Below are 23,693 nucleotides of genomic sequence, written 5' to 3' on the forward strand. Positions count from 1 at the left end.
AACAAGGGAGCAAAAAGAAAAATTTAGGCTTAGTCGTTTGTGCTATCAGAATATTTACCCTTTCCTCAACATTTTATCATCGGATTTAGATAAGGTACAAAGTCAGTCCATACGACACAACCTCCTCCAAGTCCCCCTCCCCCCTTTTCGCATCGCGGTCATCAAACCCTGCTTCAACAGACAGAAAGAATGAAGAACAAAGCGAAAACCACGTAGCAATTGGACAAGGTGGATAAAATCACAGATGTTCAACAAAGTGTCTAAATCACAGTAAAATATGTGCATTAACTGCTTGAATTGTCAATTTCTGTTAGAATGATGAAAAAAGAAGGAAGGTAGGAAATAAGTACTTATGCCTGTTCTTGTGGAAAAAAAGCCAAAATTAAGCCAAAAAATTAATTTAAGCTAAAAGGAATTTCTGAAGCCAAACAAGTTCGAAAAAAGCCAAATTTCTGGAATTTGGCTTAAAAAAGCCAATATATCAACTCTGCTCGGCAGTCCTGATGGGAATCGCCAAAGGTTTTGCTGACTTCATAATCACCCATGTTTTCGTCACAGGCATTGCGTAAACAACTGTGCTACCGATTTTAACATTTTCCTAAATAGTTTTTTTTAATGTAAACAATTTAGCTAGCAACATGACGAGAAAAATCAAACTAGCCCCTCCTCGTCTTCGTTGTTTATTTTAGCTGTTTTTGTTTCTCAGTCAACAAAATCTATTTAGGATAATTTGATTGAACTTCGCCAACCTTTTTTAAAAATAGCAATCTATGTTCCTAATCGGTTATTTTTGGTATTACTGTTCTATTTTTATCATTACATAAATGTCCTGATTGTACAGTATGTTGTCCGTTTAGAGTGCCTCTTCCCATACATACTGTGTGGAGGAGAATTTCTTTCTACAAATCCGGTTCAACCCCAATTCCGTTGTTTTCTCTTGTTCTGTTATTTTCATTTTAGCGAATAATGTTTTCTTAAACAAAGAGGTCTTCTTTACGGGTTTGGTGGACTGGGTCGGCCTTATGTGTCGTACAAAAATTCGGCCCAATGTACCGTAGGGAGAGGTTTAAGGCACACAGATTATCATTGTGGCATTAACCTCAGGCCTAAGGCAGATACCTAAGATGTTGCTGTTGTTGATGTCACAAGCATTTTCACTGTAACTGAAGTCCAAGCTTTTCAACGTAAACCGAAATTATTGTTTCGTTCTGATTACATTTTGTTAGCATAACAACATAGTACATTCTTAAAGGTTTGAACAAGGATTGATAATGGGTTTAGCGAATGCCAGTGTTAAGGTGGGAGGGGGGCTTAGTATAGATGTTGCCCGAGTATTATTGCTTCATTGTCATAGAACTGCCGGAATGGAGCCCAAAATGTGTTAACTATTGCCTGATTAGGGGGGCCTGCAGCTGCACCCGGCAGTCCTACCATTTCTTGTGTTCCTTACGCTTTGAAAATGATAGGCATGTCATGTCAGTTTTCAAACATAAGCAGTTTAGCGATAGGCATGTCAGATAGCGTAAGAATACATCAATTTGTGGGATATGGCAAGAAATTTGAGGGCCCGTTCACACTACTCCGTTTTCAAATGAAAACGGAGTCAAACTAATCCGTTTTTGCCTTGCGTTCACACTACTCTGCTGTAAAAACGGAGTCGTTTGAAAACACTAATGAAAACGAATACTTTCGCATTTCGTATTGAATACGCTCCGTTTTCAGTGTGAATACCAAAAACGGAGACATTTGAATACGCTAACATCGGCAACAAATTACGTGCTTTGTAGCAGTCAAAGTCTCAAAAATTTTGAAATTGAGAATTCACAATGGTAGCTGTTACAGCAAAAAATTTTTAAGATTTGCTTTTATTTAACTTCATTTATAATGACGCCAATTTGTTGAGGATTCGTGAACGCCTTTTTCCAAAAATGAGGCCTCCAACATCATTTTTGTTGATGTAGTGTGAACACCTATCGTAGGCACAGCGTATTCGTTTGAAAACGGATCAGTGTGAACGGACATCGTTTTCATCAACGAAAACGGAGCGAAACTAATACGGAGTAGTGTGAACGTAGCCTGAATCTATTGGTTTTAAGTGACGTCATTTCTGGCTACGAAGACGAAGCGTCTGTCAAGTCTTTGTTGCTTGTTGCAAAAATAGCGCGATATTTACAGCTCACACGTAACTTGCTATGAAAGAACGTCAATGAACGACAATGAAAGAACGTCAATGGATGTTTTTTCTAGCAGTCTCAGTAACAAACCCCCTGTTCAAATTCATTCTAAATAGTGTTTATCACAGAAGCCATGTGGTAAGATTAACCCCCGTTTTTCATTTCACCAGAATTTTCAGCTACTAACATTAGTTCTTGGCATCAACAGTTTCCATCATATTTCTAAATGATAATAAAATGTTCAAGCAAGGTCTGTTTACCACTACAGTGTCACGAAATGTCCGCTAAATTACCCACTGAAATCTCTAGAATAGACCCATTTCAAAATTTTAAGAAACTTTTCTGAAAAATTCTGAAAAAATTCAGAAACTTAGTGCCCAAAAGAAAAGGAATTTTTTACTGAAAATTAAGAAAAATTCTTAAGACTGAATTTCTTAACTTTCGATTGATTTGAATACGTCACAGTGTTTAAAAGCGCCACAAATCGCACTCCATCCTCAATTTGAAACGTCGTATGGCTTTAAACACCAACCAAGTCAGGGACGCCGGTTAACCGCTGAAGAGAGAACAGGTGCCAAGTCTGCATAAATTCAAACTTGCATCATAATTAACATCGGAAGCATCTATATTTTTGTAAAAACAAAGTCCCGCAATTTCCATTCCGAATTAGAAACGGCTTTAGAGGTTGGGGGTTTCTGTTGCAGACAATCGCACTATTTATGCAAAAGACCGGGCTCCATCCAGTCTCCGGAGCTCGGAAGCTTCTTGAGGGATTAGTGTCGATAACCTAAATTCAATTTCCACGGGGGGTGGGGGGTGGCAGGATTGCGTATGGCAGCCAAGAATTGGAAATGTTGCGACGACAGTGTTGTAGTGTGATAGTTTTGCATTGGCAGTGGGGCAATGTTTAATTGGCAGGGTGGCATTGGCAGGGTGGCATTGGCAGGGTGGCATTGGCAGGGTGGCATTGGCAGGGTGGCATTGGCAGGGTGGCATTGGCAGGGTGGCATAGGCAGGGTGGAATTGGCAGGATGGCATTGGCAGGTTGCCATAGGCAGGGTGGCATTGGCAGGGTGGCATAGGCAGGGTGGAATTGGCAGGGTGGCATAGGCAGGGTGGAATTGGCAGGATGGCATTGGCAGGTTGCCATAGGCAGGGTGGCATTGGTAGGGTAGCATTGGCAGGGTGGCATTGGTAGGGTAGCATTGGCAGGGTGGCATTGGTAGGGTAGCATTGGCAGGGTGGCATTGGCAGGGTGGCATAGGCAGGGTGGAATTGGCAGGATGAGATTGGCAGGTTGCCATAGGCAGGGTGGCATAGGCAGGTTGCCATAGGCAGGGTGGCATAGGCACGGTGGCATAGGCAGGGTAGCATTGGCAGGGTGGCATAGGCAGGGTGGAATTGGCAGGGTGGAACTGGCAGGGTGGCATTGGCAGGGTGCTATAGGCAGGCATAGGCAGTGTGGCATTGGCAGGGTGGCATTGGCAGGGTGGCATTGGCAGGGTGGCATTGGCAGGGTGGCATTGGCAGGGTGGCATTGGCAGGGTGGCATTGGCAGGGTGGCATTGGCAGGGTGGCATTGGCAGGGTGGCATTGGCAGGGTGGCATTGGCAGGGTGGCATTGGTAGGGTAGAGGAGAAAAATTGTGATTATCAATAACTTACTATTCATCTTACTGGAAGTTGTGGGGCCTATGACCTCTGCTTACACAGTTCAAAATGCCACAGTTCTTTGCGTAAGAACAACAGCGAGGAACGATCATTTAACGCTGGAAACTGTTTACTTTATCTTAGTAAGGCATTTAAAGATCCTCAAACATTTATTGGAAATTAAATTCATATGTTGTTCGCGGTGCACCCCCAGGTTTTGCGTTTTGTCGTGTGTTCACTACCGCTCCGGACGTCAGCCAGTTAATGAATCACAGCGATCGGATAACGATTACAAGAAATGACGCAATTGGCAATTTCTTTTACTGGCTACAAATTTGTAAACAAAATACAATCTAAACGATAGCCCTGAGTCAGATTCACGCAGATTTCTCCGGTGGCCTCCCCCTAGCGGCAACAACAACAAGAGAGGCCAGCCTCGCCCGATGGACTCAGCCTCAGTGGTCACAGTTGCCATGAGCAACAAACATAGCAAAATTTGTGATAATGAACAGACAAAAGCACAGTTCCCAATAGATTTCAAAGAGCACAAGCAGGCCTTGAAGTGATCTGAAAGAAAAGGATCGTGAAATCGTTCTTGCGTCAAGAATTACCTCACAGTTACCATGTATGATGGCGAAAAATAGTTGCAATTTTTGTTGCTATAATGGGAGTAATTTGAATTCACAGTTCAGTAGTAAGACTTATAGTACATGCACCGCGAATTAAAATCGCACTCGTGAATTAAGAATGTACGCGCGCTACGCATCATCATCATAATCATCATAACCATCGTCAAAATCATCATAAAAATCATAATTCCCATAATTTACACCACGCTCAATCTGTGCCGTACAGAATTTTATCCGGATAGAAACTTTGGAAATTATCCGGTCGAAGAACTTTGTCTTGTACGCGACCTGTTTTCACTGGGTCGAAAAATGTCATAAACTTTTGAACTGCGTTTATACAAGACCGTATCTTGGAGCTTGCGCCAACGATAGTGCAACAAAAGCAAAACGACCATGCCACGCCTCGCCTTTCTCCGTCTACTGGGAGCCGCCTAGACTAAACGTGGATAGAAACTGATGGGATAAAACAGAAAATAACCGTTTACACTAAAAGAATTTGTTTCAGAACTTGAAAAATTCAATTTTTGCACGAAGAAATATCGTCCAGATCTAACCTCAAAAGTGAGTAAAGTCTTTTCCCATAGACCAGGTCTACTGTAAATGCGTGGACAAATGTATCCGGATTAATTTGTTTGTGTCTAGTGTAAACGGGTCGCGGTCATAAAGCTACATTTTTCACGTCCTGCTTCGGATCGAAATGAGCCATTGAAAAAGCACGGCCTAAATTGACTTTGGTCTAACGAATCAGAGTCTTGTATAGTTTTATTTTATTACCCTATTTAGATCTGCAAATAATAGAAAGGGCACAATCGATGTGAACTTCCATACAAGATATACCGCAAAAATAAAAGGAACAACAACAACAAATGATCCGACCAGATACATTATGCTCGTTGGGGAACATTCTCAATGACCACCGCATACAGTTTAATAAACGCTCACGTTGAAAATACTAACCCCGTCCTATTCAATGTTATTCTGAACAAGATTTACAAATAGAGAAAGTAACATTATATAACAAATACTAAAAAAATTTCACTTTTCAGACCAGCTATTTTCAAAGCTCTTAACGAAAATTGAATAATTTACTTAAATCATTATAAGATTGAGCTAATAAATGACAATACATGTTAATTTGCTTTGATTTGACCAATCGGTTTTTCTACTTTCTACAAGTGTACGATGTTAATATGAAATAGCGGGCGATCGTGATAGCAAACGGTTTTATACCTATACTAAAAAAGAAAGGTGGAGAGAAGAGAGAAAAATGGTCGAGATAACGGGTTTTGGAGACGGGTGTCAACTGTATATAACATAGGCCCCGATGCAAAAATTTCTAAGAAATATTTTAAAAAATCTTTTTGTGGTATAATGTTTAAAAAATGGCTTAAAAAAGCCGCACATTTAGTAAACTAAAGCTTTTCTTCTGACACTCTTCAGAGTTTAAAACGTCAGAACATAGATAGAAAACTCTACGCTAGGAAATATATATACCCAGTTGTGGATCGAAATAGGCCAATCAGAAACACGAGCACATGACTGTAAAGGTTGACCAATCAGTGCCGCTTGCCTATTGAAAATGTTACCGTTGGAGTCCTAAGGTGAAAACGAACGTTTTTTCAAAGCCATTTCTAAAATTTTAACAAAATGCTCACAAAGGCGTGCATTGCAAAAAACCGGATAAAGTTTCGAAGAAAAGCGCCCGACCGGGACTGTGCAAGCAAGATAACTTGGCAACCAGTGCTTACAGGAATGGCGGAGGCTAGGCTTAAACTTCCCTTGATTATTTTTTCACCATTTCGCGCATTTTAAACGTAGGCAACCTTACTGTTATCTCTATTCCAAAATACTACAACTATAACAACATTCCATTTCTTTTTTATTCATTAGAAGCATAATCGATTGCAGTAAAATCTATACGCCGACTAAAGGCATCGGATATTTCTCTTGTTAGAAGCTCGCTCATATCTTCACCAGTGTGTGAGTATATCCAGTGACCATCAATGAAATCGTATCGTTTAGGCCCGCTAAGATCAGAAAAACAGCAATGTTACCATTTTCAAGTGAAGTAGTGCATTAACATGTTTCAGAAAATGATTCCTTGGTTTGGCAGGAGCAAAAGAAAAACTACTGGATAAAACCTACAACCGTGACAATAAGTTATTGTACCAACTTGCAATTTGCGGCCTTGTTGAAAAATGCCCTACATCCCTCTACTTGCAGTTTTGATATCCTAATTTCTTCTTATTCTGAATGATGGAACGCATCTCTCGCAGTAAGGCCTGGTTCAAACGTCGCGCTTCTCATGTGCCGAACCTAACTCGAGAATTAAGTACATGAGGGGCGCGACGTTTGAATCAATTTGGTACGGCAGATTGAATTGGAGCGGCAGACTAGTTTGGATCGGCAGAGCTTGCCGAGCTGCACGACTCCAGCACGGCACGGTTTCAAGCGTCGAACTTGTCATGTACCGAACTCAATGCATAATTATATTTAATTTATTTTCCTTCCCAGAATTCATTTCTTTCTTGGAGGGCGCATGCGTTTCAAACAAATATTTGAGATTCCGCGCCAACCAAGACACTTTATGTAACAATCCTAAAACCCATTTGATGCGACATAATTAAGCTCGACGTTTGAAACGGGAGTCGCGCTAAACATGCTCAAGTGTCGCTCCAAACAGAGTTAGGTTCGGCACATGAGAAGTGCGACGTTTGAACCAGGCCTAAGGGAGACGGGTTTTGGTATCATGAAAATCTTTTTTGTCTAGTCCTGTAACGCTTTGGTCACGATTGTGATTTTGAAGAGGCAAATTAGAATTGGTTTCTCTATCTATCGGACCGCAATTACTTGTGAACCTATATTATAAAGCCAATTAAAGCCAGAGGATATCTTGCTGAATGCAAGCACCTCCTCTGCTTGCTAGGATTCATGCTTTAAGAAGCAAATGGCACTCCGTCTTAAACGTGTTTTTAACGTCCTACGTCTTACACACTAAGCAAAATAAATTGTTTTTTTATCTATCTATAATGGACATAAAAGAACCATTTCGTTTACACTATTTACAGTACAGAGGTTGAGAAAACGAGATCATGACAAGAATACAAAATGAAACAAAACCAAGCATTAATTAGTAAAAATCATTTATGTGTATTTCTTGAAGCCGTGTTGTGTTCTGTTTATTGTGTTCTGTTACGTGTCATTCATGTTTATGGCTGCGGAGTTGTCATGGTATCTTACACTCCGTGATATCGTCTTTGTGGTGTAATCAAGTAGATTCTATTTAGTATAGTAAGTAGCTTGTAATTGTAAAATTTTATATTGGATATAAAAAACGTGATCTCATCCTTGCTACTCACTATAGAGAAAAATAATAAAAATCTTTACGTTATTAAACGCTTATAGCTTGCTTCCAACAGATATTATCTAGATGAAATTGTCTAATAGGGTAAAAAGGACTGGGGACGAGAACAGAAATGACGTCAAAGAGATGGAAATTTTTACAAAAGCAGAAAACCGGAGTAAAAGTTTAATTAATGGAGTGATGGTGATTCGATTTATTTAAAGAAGGTGATAAACATTGGTTGAATAAACTAACAATAGGATTTCCGATCGAAATTGTATCTCAATACAACGGACTCCTGTGGGACCCAAACTCGGGGGGTAAACTAAGCCTAATTTTTGACGGGGGCGTGCCGTTTTGGTTAAAAATGTGGACCCATAATTCCGCAAATGGCCGGAAAATGTGACCCATAATTCCGCAAACATGATGAAAACTATACCCATAATTCCGCAAAGCAAATAAAATTTTTAAAGCACATAAAAATCATTAAAAACATTTTGCATGTCTTTTGCCCCAAAATCTCAATATTATACAGATTTCATAGTTTTATTTCTAATTGGTCACTCATTTTGTTAATGCTAAATATCCCTCCTTATAATTTTGCAATATTTTCCCAAAATGGAACCCATAATTCTGCATGTTTCTTCAAATGGTACTCACAGTTCCGCCCGTATTTCAAAAACTGATACCGATAATTCCGCACTTTTCAGAAAAAAGTATCCCTAAATAATGGCACGTCCTAGTACCTTCAAACATGTTAAGGTATCCCCCTCCCCCCCCCCCTCCCGAGGACCTAAACCGCAGTTTTCTAGAGGCTGGTTCTACGAGACTTTGACTAAACAACGGACTTGTGTGGGACAATCATAGTTTTTTCTGTAGGTCCCTTCTACGAAAGAATCATCGTTGTATTACAAGTATATGCTTAGATGGTTATGTTGCGAAGGCTCTCAAATTCCAGGCACCATTCCTGCGTCGTTTCATCTCATGAATATGGCACGAATTATCAATGATTCACAAAATTGCAATCACATTGTAATCTTCGCTACAAAGGGCAGCTCAACTTAATGAAAACGCTCAATCTCTTTTGTTTTTCCTATTTGCCCTGATTTTCCTGTTCATAAAAAAGATTAAAAGTTTTCTTCTACGATAAAACCTCTTCTGATCCTAGGCATTAAAACAGTAACAGGGCGATTGACCGTCTCTTCGACGTATCCTCGCTCCACGGCCTGTAAACGGATACCGGCGACGTTTCGATTCGATTTATTTACAGGGGGCTGTCGGGGTGCAACATTCAATAAGTTTTGATTTGATTCGGTAGAAAGAGGTTTTGGTAGACAGTAGTCACTAAATGATGACAAGATTTTTCTTCATTTATCTTATCTTCTTTCTCTTTTTAAATAAATGATTTTTCAGTGTTTAGGTTGATGATTTATGTGATCAAAAACAGAGATTTCAGACATTGAGTTCAAAATGGAAATGGAAAAATAGGCGTTTCCATCATTTTCTAGGGGCCGAATGGATGTGAAACTTCATCCCTGATTGTATCGTATTAAATATGAAATTAAATATTTCTAAAATTTCTCGATAGAAAAGGAAATAGTTTGTATATTTCGAGATGCTCCTGTCCCTTTTCCCTGCATTTATTGGTCAATGCATTCAAAGGCACAGTCGATTGATTTGGCAGATTCTATGTCCTTTTGTTTCTGTGGCACAACCGTCGTACGCTTTTGTGGTCCCAAATCCTGATTGTCACCTTTACTTTTCGTGTTTGGAAAACAAGGAGACAGCCCCTTTTTCAGGGAATTTGGATCAATTTTCATGCTGATAATAAACTAAAGGGCGCATACCTTTTTGGAGAAGATAACCAAATTTGGCGATTCGGTGATTGCTTGTTGATGACGTACGTGCCCCAGTCCCCTTAAAAAGACGCAATGTTATTAGTCAGTGGAGGAAAGCTTACAGCAAATTGAAAGATGATTTAAACAAAGACATATTGGCTTTATTGATTGATGGAAACGGGAATTTATCCAGGATGTTTGTTTAAAAGCTACATAGCAAATCTATGTACACACAAAACGTATTTACCAATTCAGAAACGAAAGCTGTGTCATTAAGCTTATTATTACAAAAAGAAGACGTGAGAACACAGGGCAAATACTACATGTACAAAGAAGAAAGGTTAAGTTTCTATCGTTGGTAGAAGGAGAAAATTTTCTTAATCCTGAGTAGGCGAAAAACGAAAGCTGAAAAGCAAGTGAAACTGTAAAGTTTAAGTTCTGAGGCGGAAGAGGAATCAATGTACAGCTGAATCAAATTTCAACAAAAGTGCTTTCGTCGTAACAAACTACTACGCTATAACCCTGGCCAAAATTACTGTATATGGTAAAAAAAAGCCACAAATGCGAATATTGTGGTGTTTCCACAATTTTGGTTAAGAACTGTGCCTCCGTTCGACTATATTTCAGCTAATGCAGGCTTTAAAAGCTGCTGCTAAAGTTTTAGTCCCTCGAACATTGACAATTATATCTTTAGAAATTCACGCAATGTGTCAGTTCAATCACAACCACGAAACCCAGGAAGAACAGAATCTTATCGGTTGTTTTCTTTCAAAATTCAACGGTAATCGATGTATTTAGCGTAAAGATTGTATTTTAGGTAGCTGAAGCACTGTTTTGTGTCCACAGAATTATTACTCTTGTTATTGTTAATATTATTTTTCGTACTACATGTACACCTTGTTCTTGCTTAACCAAAAAAGTTTTAAACAGTTTAACGTGTATGTTTGCTTTTTCCACTGTACAAGGTTAGCCAATTGCAATTGCCAAAATATTATGAGGCTTACAGTTGTGTTATTAAAAATGAAAATTAATTAAGTTTTGAAAAAATATTGATATTATTAAATAAATTCTTTATTTAAGACCATATTGAAATTCAGCAACATTGTAAAGGAAGGAGGGGATAGGGAGTGTTTAAATTTCGGGACTAGGGCTTGGATGCCACTGTACCTCTCTCCAAATAGTAATTGGGTGGCGTAACACATCTTACAAGGGCATATGCCTGAGACCTTCCCTTATTATTACGGTGACCTATGAATATGGAATATGAAAGTAAAACGTGATTTGGCATACAGTTAAAGTCTGTCTGTGCATTTCAGGAGCGAGGTTGTGGCGATAACTTATCCAGCATCGTTTGATCACAGATAAAAGCCCCTTTCTAGGCATTTTAGGATCGAGGTTACCTGATAAGGGCGAGCTTACTTCTCTTTAATCTCTCTTTATTACGAGACACCAGCCTCTTTTACGAGACAAATAAGAAATCCCTTTTGAGATTCAATTAGACGTCAAATTAGTAACTTATAAGCCTAGCAAAGCGACAGGACACTTATGACGTCGGAATAAAATACAAAATGGCAGATAACTATCGGAGAGAAGATCGAATAAAGAAGACGATTTCGCAGCTTCAGTAACGGTTCATGATGGTATTCGTTAATGTTATTTGACGACACGGATAATACATTGATGGTTACGACAAAATTGTTCGTTTGTTCTTAATAGCAGCTTCGCATTGCTGCCCTGGCACGCCTCGCGGCACTTCTTTTTGACGAGCGTCTTGGCATCGACTTGACAGCGACTGGCTTTCGCGTTGCTGGTTTCCGTGCGATTTTCTTGACTTTGCGCGTTGTGCGTCTCTTCTTGCTAACAGCTTTGCGGGCCTTTCGTGCGGCACTCCTTGATTTTCGTGCGCTTCGCTTCATCTTCTTCACTGATGTTTTCTTTGGTCTTGTTGCTCGCTTTTTGAGCGTTGTCTTCTTTGCAGCGGCGGGCTTCGCTCCACCAGTTACCTTTAAGCGGAAGCGTCCGTTGCTCTGTACGACTCTGCCTGCCCTGACTGCTCTTCTTAGTGCCATTTTCATATTAGCGGCGTGCGCAGATCCGACCTTGAAGTTTCTGGCGATGTAACGCGCAATCTGCTGCGCGGATGAGCCGTTTTTTTCACCAAGCGCTGCGATTGCTTGGCGAACCATTGCATCGTATGGCATCTTTTGCTTTGCCGCTGATCGTTTCGCTGCAACTTTACGAGCCATCGTAAACTTTGTAGCTTCTGTTCTTCTTGCTGCTTAGAGATGTCTTGAGTCTTGCTTGTCAGGAGCGCAGAGTGAAGAAAACTCTCACGGCGTCGCCCTTTATAGGCCTAAATCCAATCATTGCCCACTTAACATCAAATCTGCATCACATGGGGTGAAGTGGTTGACCATATTTGGTCTTTGTGCAGCCAAAAACCTCTAACCGAATGAAGCAGCAAGCAGAAACGAGGCTTCAAATACTCAGTTAGCAAGCGGTCGCATCCTTTCATGGCGACTAACAAAATCGCTAGCAGCTTTGACTCGAACTATCTCTGAATAACTGGAACATCAACAGGAAAGTACGAAAATGATGCTAAATGAGCAAGAGGCTTTTGTAGCGCTGCTGGGAAGACTCGCCGGTCTCGTGGTCTAATTTATGCTTATTCCAACTCATAGGAGCCTCGTCCGTGTCATAGACAGAAAAAGGGATGGAAGAATACGAACTCTTGTAAACAATCTTCTTTGTTTCTTTGAATTGTGATTTCATTATGTATTTATTCTGTATTTATTCCATCACTTGTTTGTCTAAAAATACTTCCTCTTTCTGACACAATTCTACTTTCCCCTTTCGTTTCTTTCTTTAAGTTGAATTGAAATACAAAGATATCTAATTCAATTTCAAAAATCAAATCTGTACTGAGATTAATAATGATATAATTTTTATGATAATTTCCAGACAAATTGCAATTAGGTTTTAGTTGTGAGGTTTAAAATACATTTGTACGTTTTTATTGAAGGGCCTCTTACAAACAGTGAGTATTGCAGGGATTCTCCTTAAATTTTTCAAATAAAATAAAAAGATGCCTACTATCTTTGAGCTCTGCTGTAAAAAACTTTATATTCTAAACTCTTCTCTTGGAGAATTATAGAATCATATATTCTCAGAACAAATGGATTAGCTTCCAAATGACACTTTCGCTTGTAATTTACTTGCAAGTATACTTTAGTTAGAAATGGAAGATTTATTGAAGATCGACACTCAAATACAAATGCCATCTTTAAAGAAAGAAATGGTAATGAATACAAATAATAATTGTATTGTTAAATTCACTATGAATATAAAGTGCGAGGCAGGGGCGCTACGTAGAAGAAGAGGCCGAGCGGTCACAATTTTTCGACAGAGAATGTTTGAACGCGCTTTGAATCCCCAAATAAATATTGTCCTATGGCTGAATCGCATTAGGTTTAAGCATTGAAAATTTACTCCTGTGAGTAAATGGATTTTTGGTTACGTTTATGCGTTTTTACCTGACGCATGATGAAAAATGTTGTATACTTCTTCCGTCTAGTCTCTGCTGAGTGCATCCTTCATACCGCGCTTCAAATCAGCGAACAAAATTGCGAAAAATGAAATGTCTTGGTTAGTACGAAAAAATTGCTATAGACCAAAAGAAGCTAAAGAAATCGATCGATTTATTTGATTTTATCTGTAAATTTTAGTGAAAAATGGCAGCAATGGAGTTTTTAAAAGAAACAATTTATACAATTTATCGGAACCAAATTGTTCGCCAGTTGCAAACTACGATTTTTTATAACGGAAGGATTCTATTTTGCGTCTAGTTTCAATGATGATTCGGGGGTTTAGGATAAATTGCAAGTGAACGAAATTTCGTTCAAATATCATGAAAACATAGTTGTTCATTTGTACAACAAGTCTAAGGTAATTCAAGAATATTCATATCGCTCTCCCCCCAGTTCTGATACACCACTGGAAAATCAACTCTGTTTGTTTAAAAGATTTGATTTAGGATTACGAACTTTGATTTAGGATCCCTAGACCCATAGTCGGGGCTAAGCAATGTTTTAAATCATGCTTAGAAAAAATAAGTTAAAAGGAAAGTAAATATACGATCAATGTTTTACTTCGACATCGCGTCTTGCCATTGCGATCGTCGCTTCGTAAATTTGCCGCCACACCGATTCATGCGACGTAATGATTATGGCTCATTAGACACAGGGGTCCAATGGAAACTATTCCACCACTGCTCGCAAATTTGGCGGGAATCCGTTAATACCCAACTATTTTTGGAATTTCAAAACTACAAAAAACTAACAGCTTGGCAAAATTTTCAGAAACCTTTATAAAATTCCGACAGGTTCAAAATCTGTTTTCTATCTTTCATTACAAATCTCTTAAATTTAGATACACTTTGGTAAATTGGTTGTGGCTGCCTTGAACACCTAACTGGCCTTTGTTTTAAAAATACCTTTAGGAAGAACTAATTAGTAAGCAATGAAAACTTACGAGGAGCACTCGAATTCCAACTATATTAGAGAAAATACTCTCAGACCTTGCCAGAAAATATCGGCTAAGGAAATTAAACACTAAAACATCGAATTTCCATCTTAAAGAAAACAAATCAGAAATTTTGCGTTTTAAAGGGCAAGACTGTAAAAATCCTCCATTTTCAAATATTTTCACACTGGAAGGCGTTATTAGAAGGTTGCATTTTCAGTCAAAAATCTATCGTTGATGTCGTGATGACTATATGGAAACACAACGGAATGGTGACATTTTCATTCAAAAACAGGTAGAAAGTCTTATTTAAATTTATACACTTAAAAACAAGGAAGATTAAATATAAAATAAAGAAGAGAAGTAACTTTAGTCTAGGAGCAAATGGCTCCCTAAAATTGATTGTAATTAATAACAATGAATTTTTTGTTAAAATCATGATTCTTTATCACTTTGAGTGTAAACTGATCTTTTTTATGTCCATTAACTTTAGCTGAAGTGTTCTCATTATCTGACCATTCCGATCATTGCATAATTTTTTATCGTCATTGATCAATTGGTATTTAGGATTATTGGAAGCCTACAAATAATTCTTTGGACATTTTTCCTTGCATTCTTCAGGCTACTTTCTGATCATTTTGACTACTTTCTGAGTATTTTTTGAAATTCCATATGCGTTTGTCGTTGTTGACAGTGAATTTCCCAAATTTCCCAAATTTCCCTTCTTCAAATCAGTCTGGTAACTTGACCCTGGCTGATAAACGGGAGTAGTGTAGCTCTTTTGCTACTATTGCCAAATAAATTGGCAAATTGTCAATAGAAAAATAAAAATCTAGACATAAGCTTTACAAAGACCTTAGAGAGGGATCTTGGCTTTTCAGAGAGAGATCTTGGCTTTTATAATTCTAACGGATTCCAAAAAGTAAAGAAGTACGAAATTTTGGATATGTACATTGCGTGTGGTACTTCATCCAGAATACTTGATAACGAGTACATGCTCGAAACGTCGTGTTTTTAACAATCAAACTATTATATTTTCATTCTGGTACTAAAATTATTTGCTAACTGTATTAACGAAATTTTCGACACGATAAATGTGCTCTTAATAGAAATTTTAGGTAATGATGTCACAAAATCTATTTCTATCAATTTGGATCACATGTACTGAAAAAGCATGATGAAATACCTCCTGATTTGCGAAATCAGCTAAACCAAAAGAGCATAGGACTTTCAATATTAAACGAATAAATGGCCTATTAAAAAATTTCTACAAACCTCCGATGTTTACCGTCAAAACTCCGTTCTAGAAAAAAAAGCCGTGATAAATAGTAGTTGTGAATTGAAACAAAAATTGACTAAAATGGTGATTTCTATTCAGTTGAAACTCATTATCAAAAGCAATGAGAATGCAATACAGCTCCTATGGTATCAAGTTTACGAAGTCTAAGAATTGGTAAGACGCGTGAAACCATGAACATTTTTCGTATACGCAGTTGGTTTTTCTTTATCCTTTCTTTAGTGTGAGCATGGCTCGTTAGTTAGGGTGGCGGACAACAAATCCAAGGGCCTAAGGTTGGAGTCCCTGGCAGGACCACACTTTTACCCAGAGTGAGAAGAGTCGCCAGCTCTCTATAATTCCATGCGTACAAATCACAGGGTATTGTCACATCAAGATAAAGGACCAGGAAACAAGGCTGTCGCTAGCTATTGTGCTTAAGGGGGCTGCCCCGATTCCATTTACCGACAAAGTTGATGAACCATCCTTTATTTGCCGACGAATCTGAAAATTTGCCGAGGAAGCACCCCTTGATGGCAAAATCCCCTCCCTTATACAATGAAATTTTTTCCAAGGGGGTGCCACACCCCCTCCACCCATCTCCTGAAGCGACGGCCCTTCCAAAGCACTGCTTGATAACCCCAGTTTCTCAGTGTCCTAAAACTACCTTTGGAAACTCGATATTAATAAATACAAGTTCAAAACTGTAAGTTCCTTAATAAACGAAATTATCGCTATGTGATCCTCAATTCATTCGCGGTTCATATCCTGTAGACTATAACAATTAAATTTCAGCTTTTATATTTTCACAAAAATTGAGTCTTTTTCGTGTTTGCAAATAAGTTCCGAGTTTGTTATAGGACGTGATTAACCATCTACTTGTTAATTAACTCGTTGCTGAACATAAAGTGTTAGAATTAGCCGTGTGGTAGAAATAGCGATATGACAGAAAAGCACTCTTGGTGCAAATTAACAGTTTGTTGCCAAACATTGACCAACGTATAAAGCGTTTGACGATTTTGGAAAATATGTCGTTTGTAGCGTGTCAGTTTACTAAAAAATAAAAATCCATATTCTTTATGGTAGCATCAAACGCAAAACCTAATGATATAGCTCTTTGTGAAAAACTTTATAACCTTTGAAAGCTTACATAACCAGTGATAGCCTATATAACATTATATAACCCGGAAAGCTTATTCCAATAAATAGGAAAAGCAGCTGAATCATAAACAAGGTTACCGAGTAATTTCATGTTAACGCGGAAAAAGAGTCATTTTGGGATTTAGCTGATCGAATATTTGACAGCAATGCGGGGGAGTGGAGAGATTGGACTGCTATAGTTGAAAAAAACGTGAAAATTGACAGCCGATCGTGCAAAAATCGCAGGTCCCAAGATAGTAACACCTGGAATCGAAACAGGCCATCACGCCCAGTTTTTTTCCGTAAGTGGAGCTAAATTAGCCAGTAAGAAAGAGGTTCGCCTTATTTGGACCAAGATCGTCATTTAAGAGATCAAGTGAGCTCTTTCTAAGACACTGAATGCCAAAATAAACTTTGTAAAAATAACTAGACTCGGAGAATTGATCGCAAAAAACAAGTGGCACCGAACTGAAATCTGGTTTTCTGATTGTTAAGCCTTTATGATAAGTCCATTCGAAACAATCAAAATGTCAAAACATTATTCTCTGTAAATAGAGAAAAAAATCGTTGGTCTATGTGCAAGGAAAGCTATGTCCCTAAACTTGAACTCAGTTGGTTTCCTAGGTCCTGAGATAACTAGGTATTAGGTACAGCAAATTTTGGTGATTTTATTCATGGCCACAGCAACAAAAATATAAAAAAGTCTTACATGTAAGAGCAATAATTTCAGTATTAATTAATATCTATTGCAGCTGTCACAGTTTATAGTTCTATGATACTTTACAATTTTATGTAAAGCAACAATAGCTAGATTTAAATTTCAACGAAATCAGCAGGATCATAAGTAAACGATCAAAGTTATGCAGAAAGGAGAAGTGTAGCCAAGATGGTAAGATTGGGGGCAAAGGTGAGTTGAGCAAGAGAAAATGTGGTCCACACCCTTTGGAATAGTGGAGAGCACCCTTTAACAAAGAGATTTTTGCCAATAGGGGGGGGGGGCATCTGACTCCACTTGCCTCCCACTGGTGGAGAAAGGTATCAGTTGATTGTTACCGCATACTTGAAAAAATAAGCTAAGATTTTACACATATTCTTCAAAACAAAAAGTTTACTAATTTTAGTTTGATAGTAGATTTCTTCTTAATAAAAAAGTAACCATATAGTCCAATAATTGTATCATGGCCTTTGCAGAAATTATACACTTGCAAATGCTAGATTCTTATTATGCCTGACAGCTAAATATACTAATATTCTGAATTCTGAATATTAATAAAAACTAATAGAATATCCCACACAGGAGATATTGTTTAGCTTAAAAAATAAGATTTTCAGAAAGGCAAAATGAAAAACAAATATTATAAGGCATATAAGATTTACAATCTTATATGCCTTATAATATTATAGAAATCTTGTAAATAATAGGAATATAAATTATAGGAAACTGTTTAGATTCTAGAGTATTTCGTAGAATAATAAGCACATTTTTTAAAAGAACATAGTGTAAAGGAATACTAAGGCTGGAAATCGCAATATTGAAAAATAAGATTTTCAGAAAGAAAAACAAACCGATAATTGGACATCATAATCATCAGGACAAGAGCCCTCATCTGCCACTGATTCAAAAACCTCTGCAAGTAATTCTAAAGTATTATTTGCAATTTCTTCATAGTTGAATGCACCCAGTTGGCTAAAAATACAAACAGAGGGATAAGATTAAAGCTAAGATACAGGGATTTCATTAGAAGACAGCCACTGGCAAAAGTCAGCCGTTTATTCACCAAACTTTTGTCACCTACTTTCGCCCTGAAGAATGCACACACTTTGGTTAACTTATATAGATGCCTACTTTTAAATGTGAGCCTTCTACTTAAAGATTTATGAAAACCCTGGCAATATGCTACTCCTTTACTAATAAAAATCGCTATGTGAGAATAATTTTTAATTCACAAAACACAAACATCAATGGAACCTTGATATTGCTCATAAAAAAAATGGCCTCGATTAAAAATTTATATGTGCCAAAATGTTTAGATTTTTGTTGATATCACACCAGATACTTTCTAGCAGTAATAACTCTACTGGTATTAAAAGAAAGATTGCCATTTTAAAATTACTTTCAGTTAACATCCCCTCTCCCTGAAAACATTTGTTGATTAGAGAGCTTTCAACTATACTGTGTTGATGGAACTGATTGGACACAAATTAATTTCTGAATCATTAAAACAATTAAGTTGGAAGGAAATAATGTAGGAAGGGAGCAAGAAGGTGCCAATGACAACTTACAAGATTCTCATTGTTCAAGTTTATAAAACACTTAACAGCCTTAGTCCTGTTTTCATGAAATACTTTACTTTGTACCTAAAACAACAGGTCACAACCTTCGACTCAAAAACTCTCTTGACATTCCAAAAGCCAGAACTACCAATAACGGTATGAGATCATTAAGTTTTCAGGGGCCTGAAATCTGGAATTCACTCCCGAAATCAATAAAGAAAGCGCAAAATACTAGATAATTTAAGAATTTTATCAAAACTTGGTTCTTTGAAAACAGTTGTGCATGCTTGTTTTGCAGTAAATGAACTGTCTTATGCAATCCTTGAAATTGCTCCATGTTAGTCTTAATTACACTCATTTTTTTATACGAAACAAAGGTCAATGTTGAGTACTCCAGTTTCTAAATGTTCTGGAAAATTCAATTCTCATTGTTTCTTAAGAGTTTCTTAATTATGATGTCATGAAAGATATTATGTTTGTGACCCTTTTTAACACGTCAAGAGATTCGCTTCCGTTCTGACACTGTATTTAGATGTGGAAATATTTTTATCTCTTGTGTCTTAAGTTCTAGGCCATCAGAGCAATCATGTTCCTGGATTTTACAAAATGTCGTTGTTCTCAGTTTTATCACGATTTAATAATTTCTTAATTTTTTTGCTTCGAGTACTGAAGTTTCTTAATTTTTTCTGACTATCCAGTATTCGTTTCTTATAGCCAGTTTCTTATAATGAATTAGCTTAGTGTATATTCACTATTGTAAAAACTAACATTAAATAATCTATACAATGCAATACAAACAGAGTAAGGTTGTCCATTGACAGCCAGGCTGGAAAATTTGGATATGCTCGCAGCCATACTAAATATATTTTTGCTTGTGTGGCAAGATCATACATGTCTTCCAACCTGGATTGCCAGTCAAACATTCTGTATTCGAATGCTGGCAAGTACTCAAACAGCAATCATACAATCTAATTGCCAAATGAGAACCAACTTACTGCCTATTTATGAAGTAACAATAACAAAAAATAAATACAAATACTGATGATTTGAACAAAAACCTTATATTTTACCTTGTTGTGCAGTTGTGTGCAAAAATTTGTACAGGCTGGTGTTCACCAAAAAAGTTGAACTGAAATTAAAAATCATTCTTTCAGAGGAAAATCAGAAAATCTAACCCGTCTTCTTTATTGCCATATAAATGTATCAGATTTAAAAATTCATTCACATTAATTTAATGGCAATCGATTGCAGATTAACTTAAGCTAAGAATTGAAAAAGCATTTGAAGAGAAACATTTTTATACGAGAGTTCTTAAATCGTTTGGAAAATTTTGAATATTTTCATTCTTCAGTTCAATGTTTTATATAGCAAATTAAATATTTGACCAATGGAATTAGGGAATAATTGAAATTCGAATTAGAGCCATACAGTTGCTTCTTGTAATTTCAGAACAATTAAGATAAATACCTTTTTTAAAGACGAGAAGAGAGGAGAAAACGTTTGCACTCTCCAAAACCAGAGTTCTTTGCCTTTTATTGCCTGGGCATTTGATGCGATGAAAGGTCGCATCGCACCTGATTTGTTAGATACATCTCTTAGAATAAGAAGCCTCTCCTTTTTCAGTCTTACTCTGCGATGAATATGTGGGCTGCTTAACCACTTAAGCATTCTTTCTTCCTAATAAATGTTTCTTCCTAATAAATGTGCCAATATGATCCGATGTCCATGAATTTGTTATTATGTTTCACGGCTCTTCAAAAACAACCGCAACAACAAGTCGAGCAAGAATGCTGTTGCTGTTGTGAAAGCCTTCTGCAATGACGTCACAAGGGACTCGTAGACTCAACTTTGTAATTTTCACCATATCTTTACATGATTACCATTCATCAAAAACTCAACAACTTCCCCTTAATTACAATAACAAGACTTGTTATACTATTTACAGTGCGCATGTGCAATTACAACAATAGAGTGATAAACAAAGTATTAATCCTACTACAGTAGGTATGCTTGGGCGAATTGTTATTTTTGATTTTGGCGTTTGTTCTCGGTGTGCTGCAATGTTTCTTATTGTCAACATTTCGTCGCAAGTATTTTTCTGGAGTCCATTGAACAGTTTGCTACCGCGGCCTTTCAATTTGTTGTATATAACTAGTAGGTCTGTATTTATTTAAGACAAAAATAGATAAGTTTGATCTTTCCTCTCCTTATTCCTAATCCCTCCCCCCTTTCTATTGTTAGGGCTTTGCTATAGGTACTCGAGCCTTTGCCTAACATCACCAACTAAAAAAGGTCTACATTCTTAATGCAAGGTGCTTATGAGTCACCTTCAAGTCAGAGAGAGTCTGTTTTTAAATGGAGATGTACAACACTTAAAGGCAGAAATCAACAATGACATGAATCCTGAATGAGATATAGTGTTTTAGCGTGTATTTTATACCCAAGCAAAGCCCCAATCAAAGCCCCAAGCAAAAGATCTTTAGAAATGAGGGATAATGAGAGTTATATCACAGAAAAGAGGCAGGAGGGAAAAGGTGTCCAGGAAAACATTATAAGATGACTACAAATATAAAATATCAGTTATATCTGATGAAATTGGCTGAGGCATGGCGAGTGAAAGACTCCATTTTGCTAGTTTATTACTGCTATTTTGGTCTGGTTCATAAGTTTTAGAACCATATAGAGACCAGTGTCCATTGCAGCGTTTATTTCAACATGCAATGATAACCTATTTGTGCTATGGTAAATCGTAACTGTAGAGTGATGAACTCAAATTCTGTGCAGTGATAAAACTGCAAAAAAAGATTTGCTAGTGAAAAAAGAAAAATTGCAATAACTACCAGTAGAAACATAAAGCTTATAGAAGAGCATTACAATTTTCAAAACGAGAACATAACAGAAGCAATTAACAATTATTATATAAAAGCTCTCTAACCTTTCATCGAATTCATTATCTAGAACTCAGGACCTTTTTAACATACGTACTAAGGGAGCAATTACCTCTGCAGCCCAAGTGGCTTTCCATTGTTGTAAACAATAGGCCATTATCCCTTTCTTATTTAAACAAGGGTTTGCCCCCGCATCTAATTTCCCTTGGAAAAGGCTATAACTAGAAGCTGTTTAGCATGTTTTGTTCTTCATCTTCTCCTTTGAGATCTTTGTTCTCAAAAACATGTTTAAACCTTGGCCACATTTCCAGGCACCGCGGAGCAGGAGAGGCTGGGGGCGCTTTAGCCCCCCCCCCAACTTTTTGCAAAAAATGCCAAATATTTAGTATCAAACTACAAGAAAAGCCTCTTTTTATACGGTTTTAGCCCCCCCCCACTTTTTTTAGACCCCCCACTTTTCTCAACGCTCCGCGGTGCCTGATTTCCACGTTGAAATCACTTGTAAAGCTTTGGTGAGAGCTAGTGTAATTCAATAATTTCACATGCAGTTAGTTTAATAGGTGTGGTCATAAAAATTTTTCAAAAGGCAACACCAAAATTCGTAATAAAAATCCCCTATAATAAACCCTAATAGTCCATTGGTATATTTTTTCCAGGTTTTTTCAAAAACACTTTTTTTTATTCACTTAAACGACATTGCATTAACTGTAATTCCCCTCTCCTCATCAAACAATTTTTTTGGGATTGAACATCTCACGATAATATTGCACGCTAACAACCTTGCTTTTTCGGAGGGGGGTAGAAATCAATGCTGTCTCACAATTTTTCTGTACGACTAAAGCTTGATTACTGTGCCTTGACTGGCCAAGAGCCTGTGTTTATGTGGTAATATCTCAAACAATCTGTAAAAAACATAGCTGATTTTGCTCATTTTGATATAGATCATGGTGTTTTTTCAAATCATGTGCTCAAAATTCAAAGTTTTAAAAATGATTCTCGCAGCGTCACCTTTTTTCCATCGTTGCTACGAATTTGATGATGCTGAGGAGGAGGGTAGTGGGGGCAAATTGCATCACCAAAAGAGAAATTTTCCAACAAAACATGACTTAAAAAAATTGTAGCCAAGTTTCAATCGCACAAATGTCAGAATCAATGACGCTGGAGATATCTCAGGAAATACGGAATTGGGGGTGGGCAGGTTATGAGAAATTTAAACTTATTTTTTATTCTGATTATCGTTAAATTTTGTTATTTCTATTACTATCAATGTTTATCTTGGTCGAATTATCTTATTATTGTGTCGATTTTATCTTGAACTGGACAATGCAATGCATACATATTAACCAAACGACGGGTTAACTTTATAGCTTTTTGCTGTATTACGTAACTTGGTAAAGAGAAACACAGTTCTCTGGATGGGAAAACATTGCTTGACTTTTTTCTACTTTTTATTGAAAAGTTATAGAAAATCATCAATAATGCATAGCAAGGCAATATATTTGACTCAGAAACTTATCTCTTCAAACTTGGAGCATAACTGATTCTGTTTTGATACAAGCAAGTTTTAAATTTTTTAGACTCTTCAGATAGAAAACAGTATTTGAAATAACTATAGTTTCTTTAAACTATGCAGGCCCGTCGGAACCCAATAATTGTCAAACTGTAGTATATTTCCTTTAAAACAGTTTACTGAGTGAGAAGGAATACAATGGGCAGCACCCTCGATATGAATTTCATTCCGACGACACTGCTATGGAATGACCAACAATTACAAGCCATCGAATATTCTCTGTTGCTATAGAGAAGAAGCCATGGCTGCCCTTTGAAGGGAAAATGCTCCTCTTATTCTCTTTTTGGGAAAGGGAGCAAGGGGGCAAAGATGCCCTTCCCATAAAAAGTGTTCTTTTTAATGCGTTCTTGACATTGGCCTAGCAAATCATTTTAAAGTTTTGGTTTTTAAC

The 23,693-nt window shown here is 37.4% G+C and overlaps 1 protein-coding gene across 1 annotated transcript; it reads right to left on the reverse strand.

Moving 5' to 3' along the window:
* Positions 1-5,336: 5,336 nt before the first annotated feature.
* On the reverse strand, positions 5,337-20,618 carry LOC135687288 (frataxin, mitochondrial). The gene is made up of 6 exons (XM_065203814.2): positions 20,312-20,618; positions 19,915-19,973; positions 18,137-18,257; positions 15,430-15,457; positions 9,643-9,712; positions 5,337-6,479 (listed from the first exon to the last, which is right to left on the reverse strand). The coding sequence occupies exons 1-6, from the start codon at positions 20,510-20,512 to the stop codon at positions 6,332-6,334; spliced, it is 627 nt and encodes a 208-aa protein (XP_065059886.2). The 5' UTR covers positions 20,513-20,618; the 3' UTR covers positions 5,337-6,331.
* Between the last annotated feature and the right edge of the window lie 3,075 nt (positions 20,619-23,693).

The sequence above is a fragment of the Rhopilema esculentum genome, chromosome 20, assembly GCF_057945365.1.
Source record: "Rhopilema esculentum isolate cy_ngs chromosome 20, ASM5794536v1, whole genome shotgun sequence".
Lineage (NCBI taxonomy): Eukaryota > Metazoa > Cnidaria > Scyphozoa > Rhizostomeae > Rhizostomatidae > Rhopilema > Rhopilema esculentum.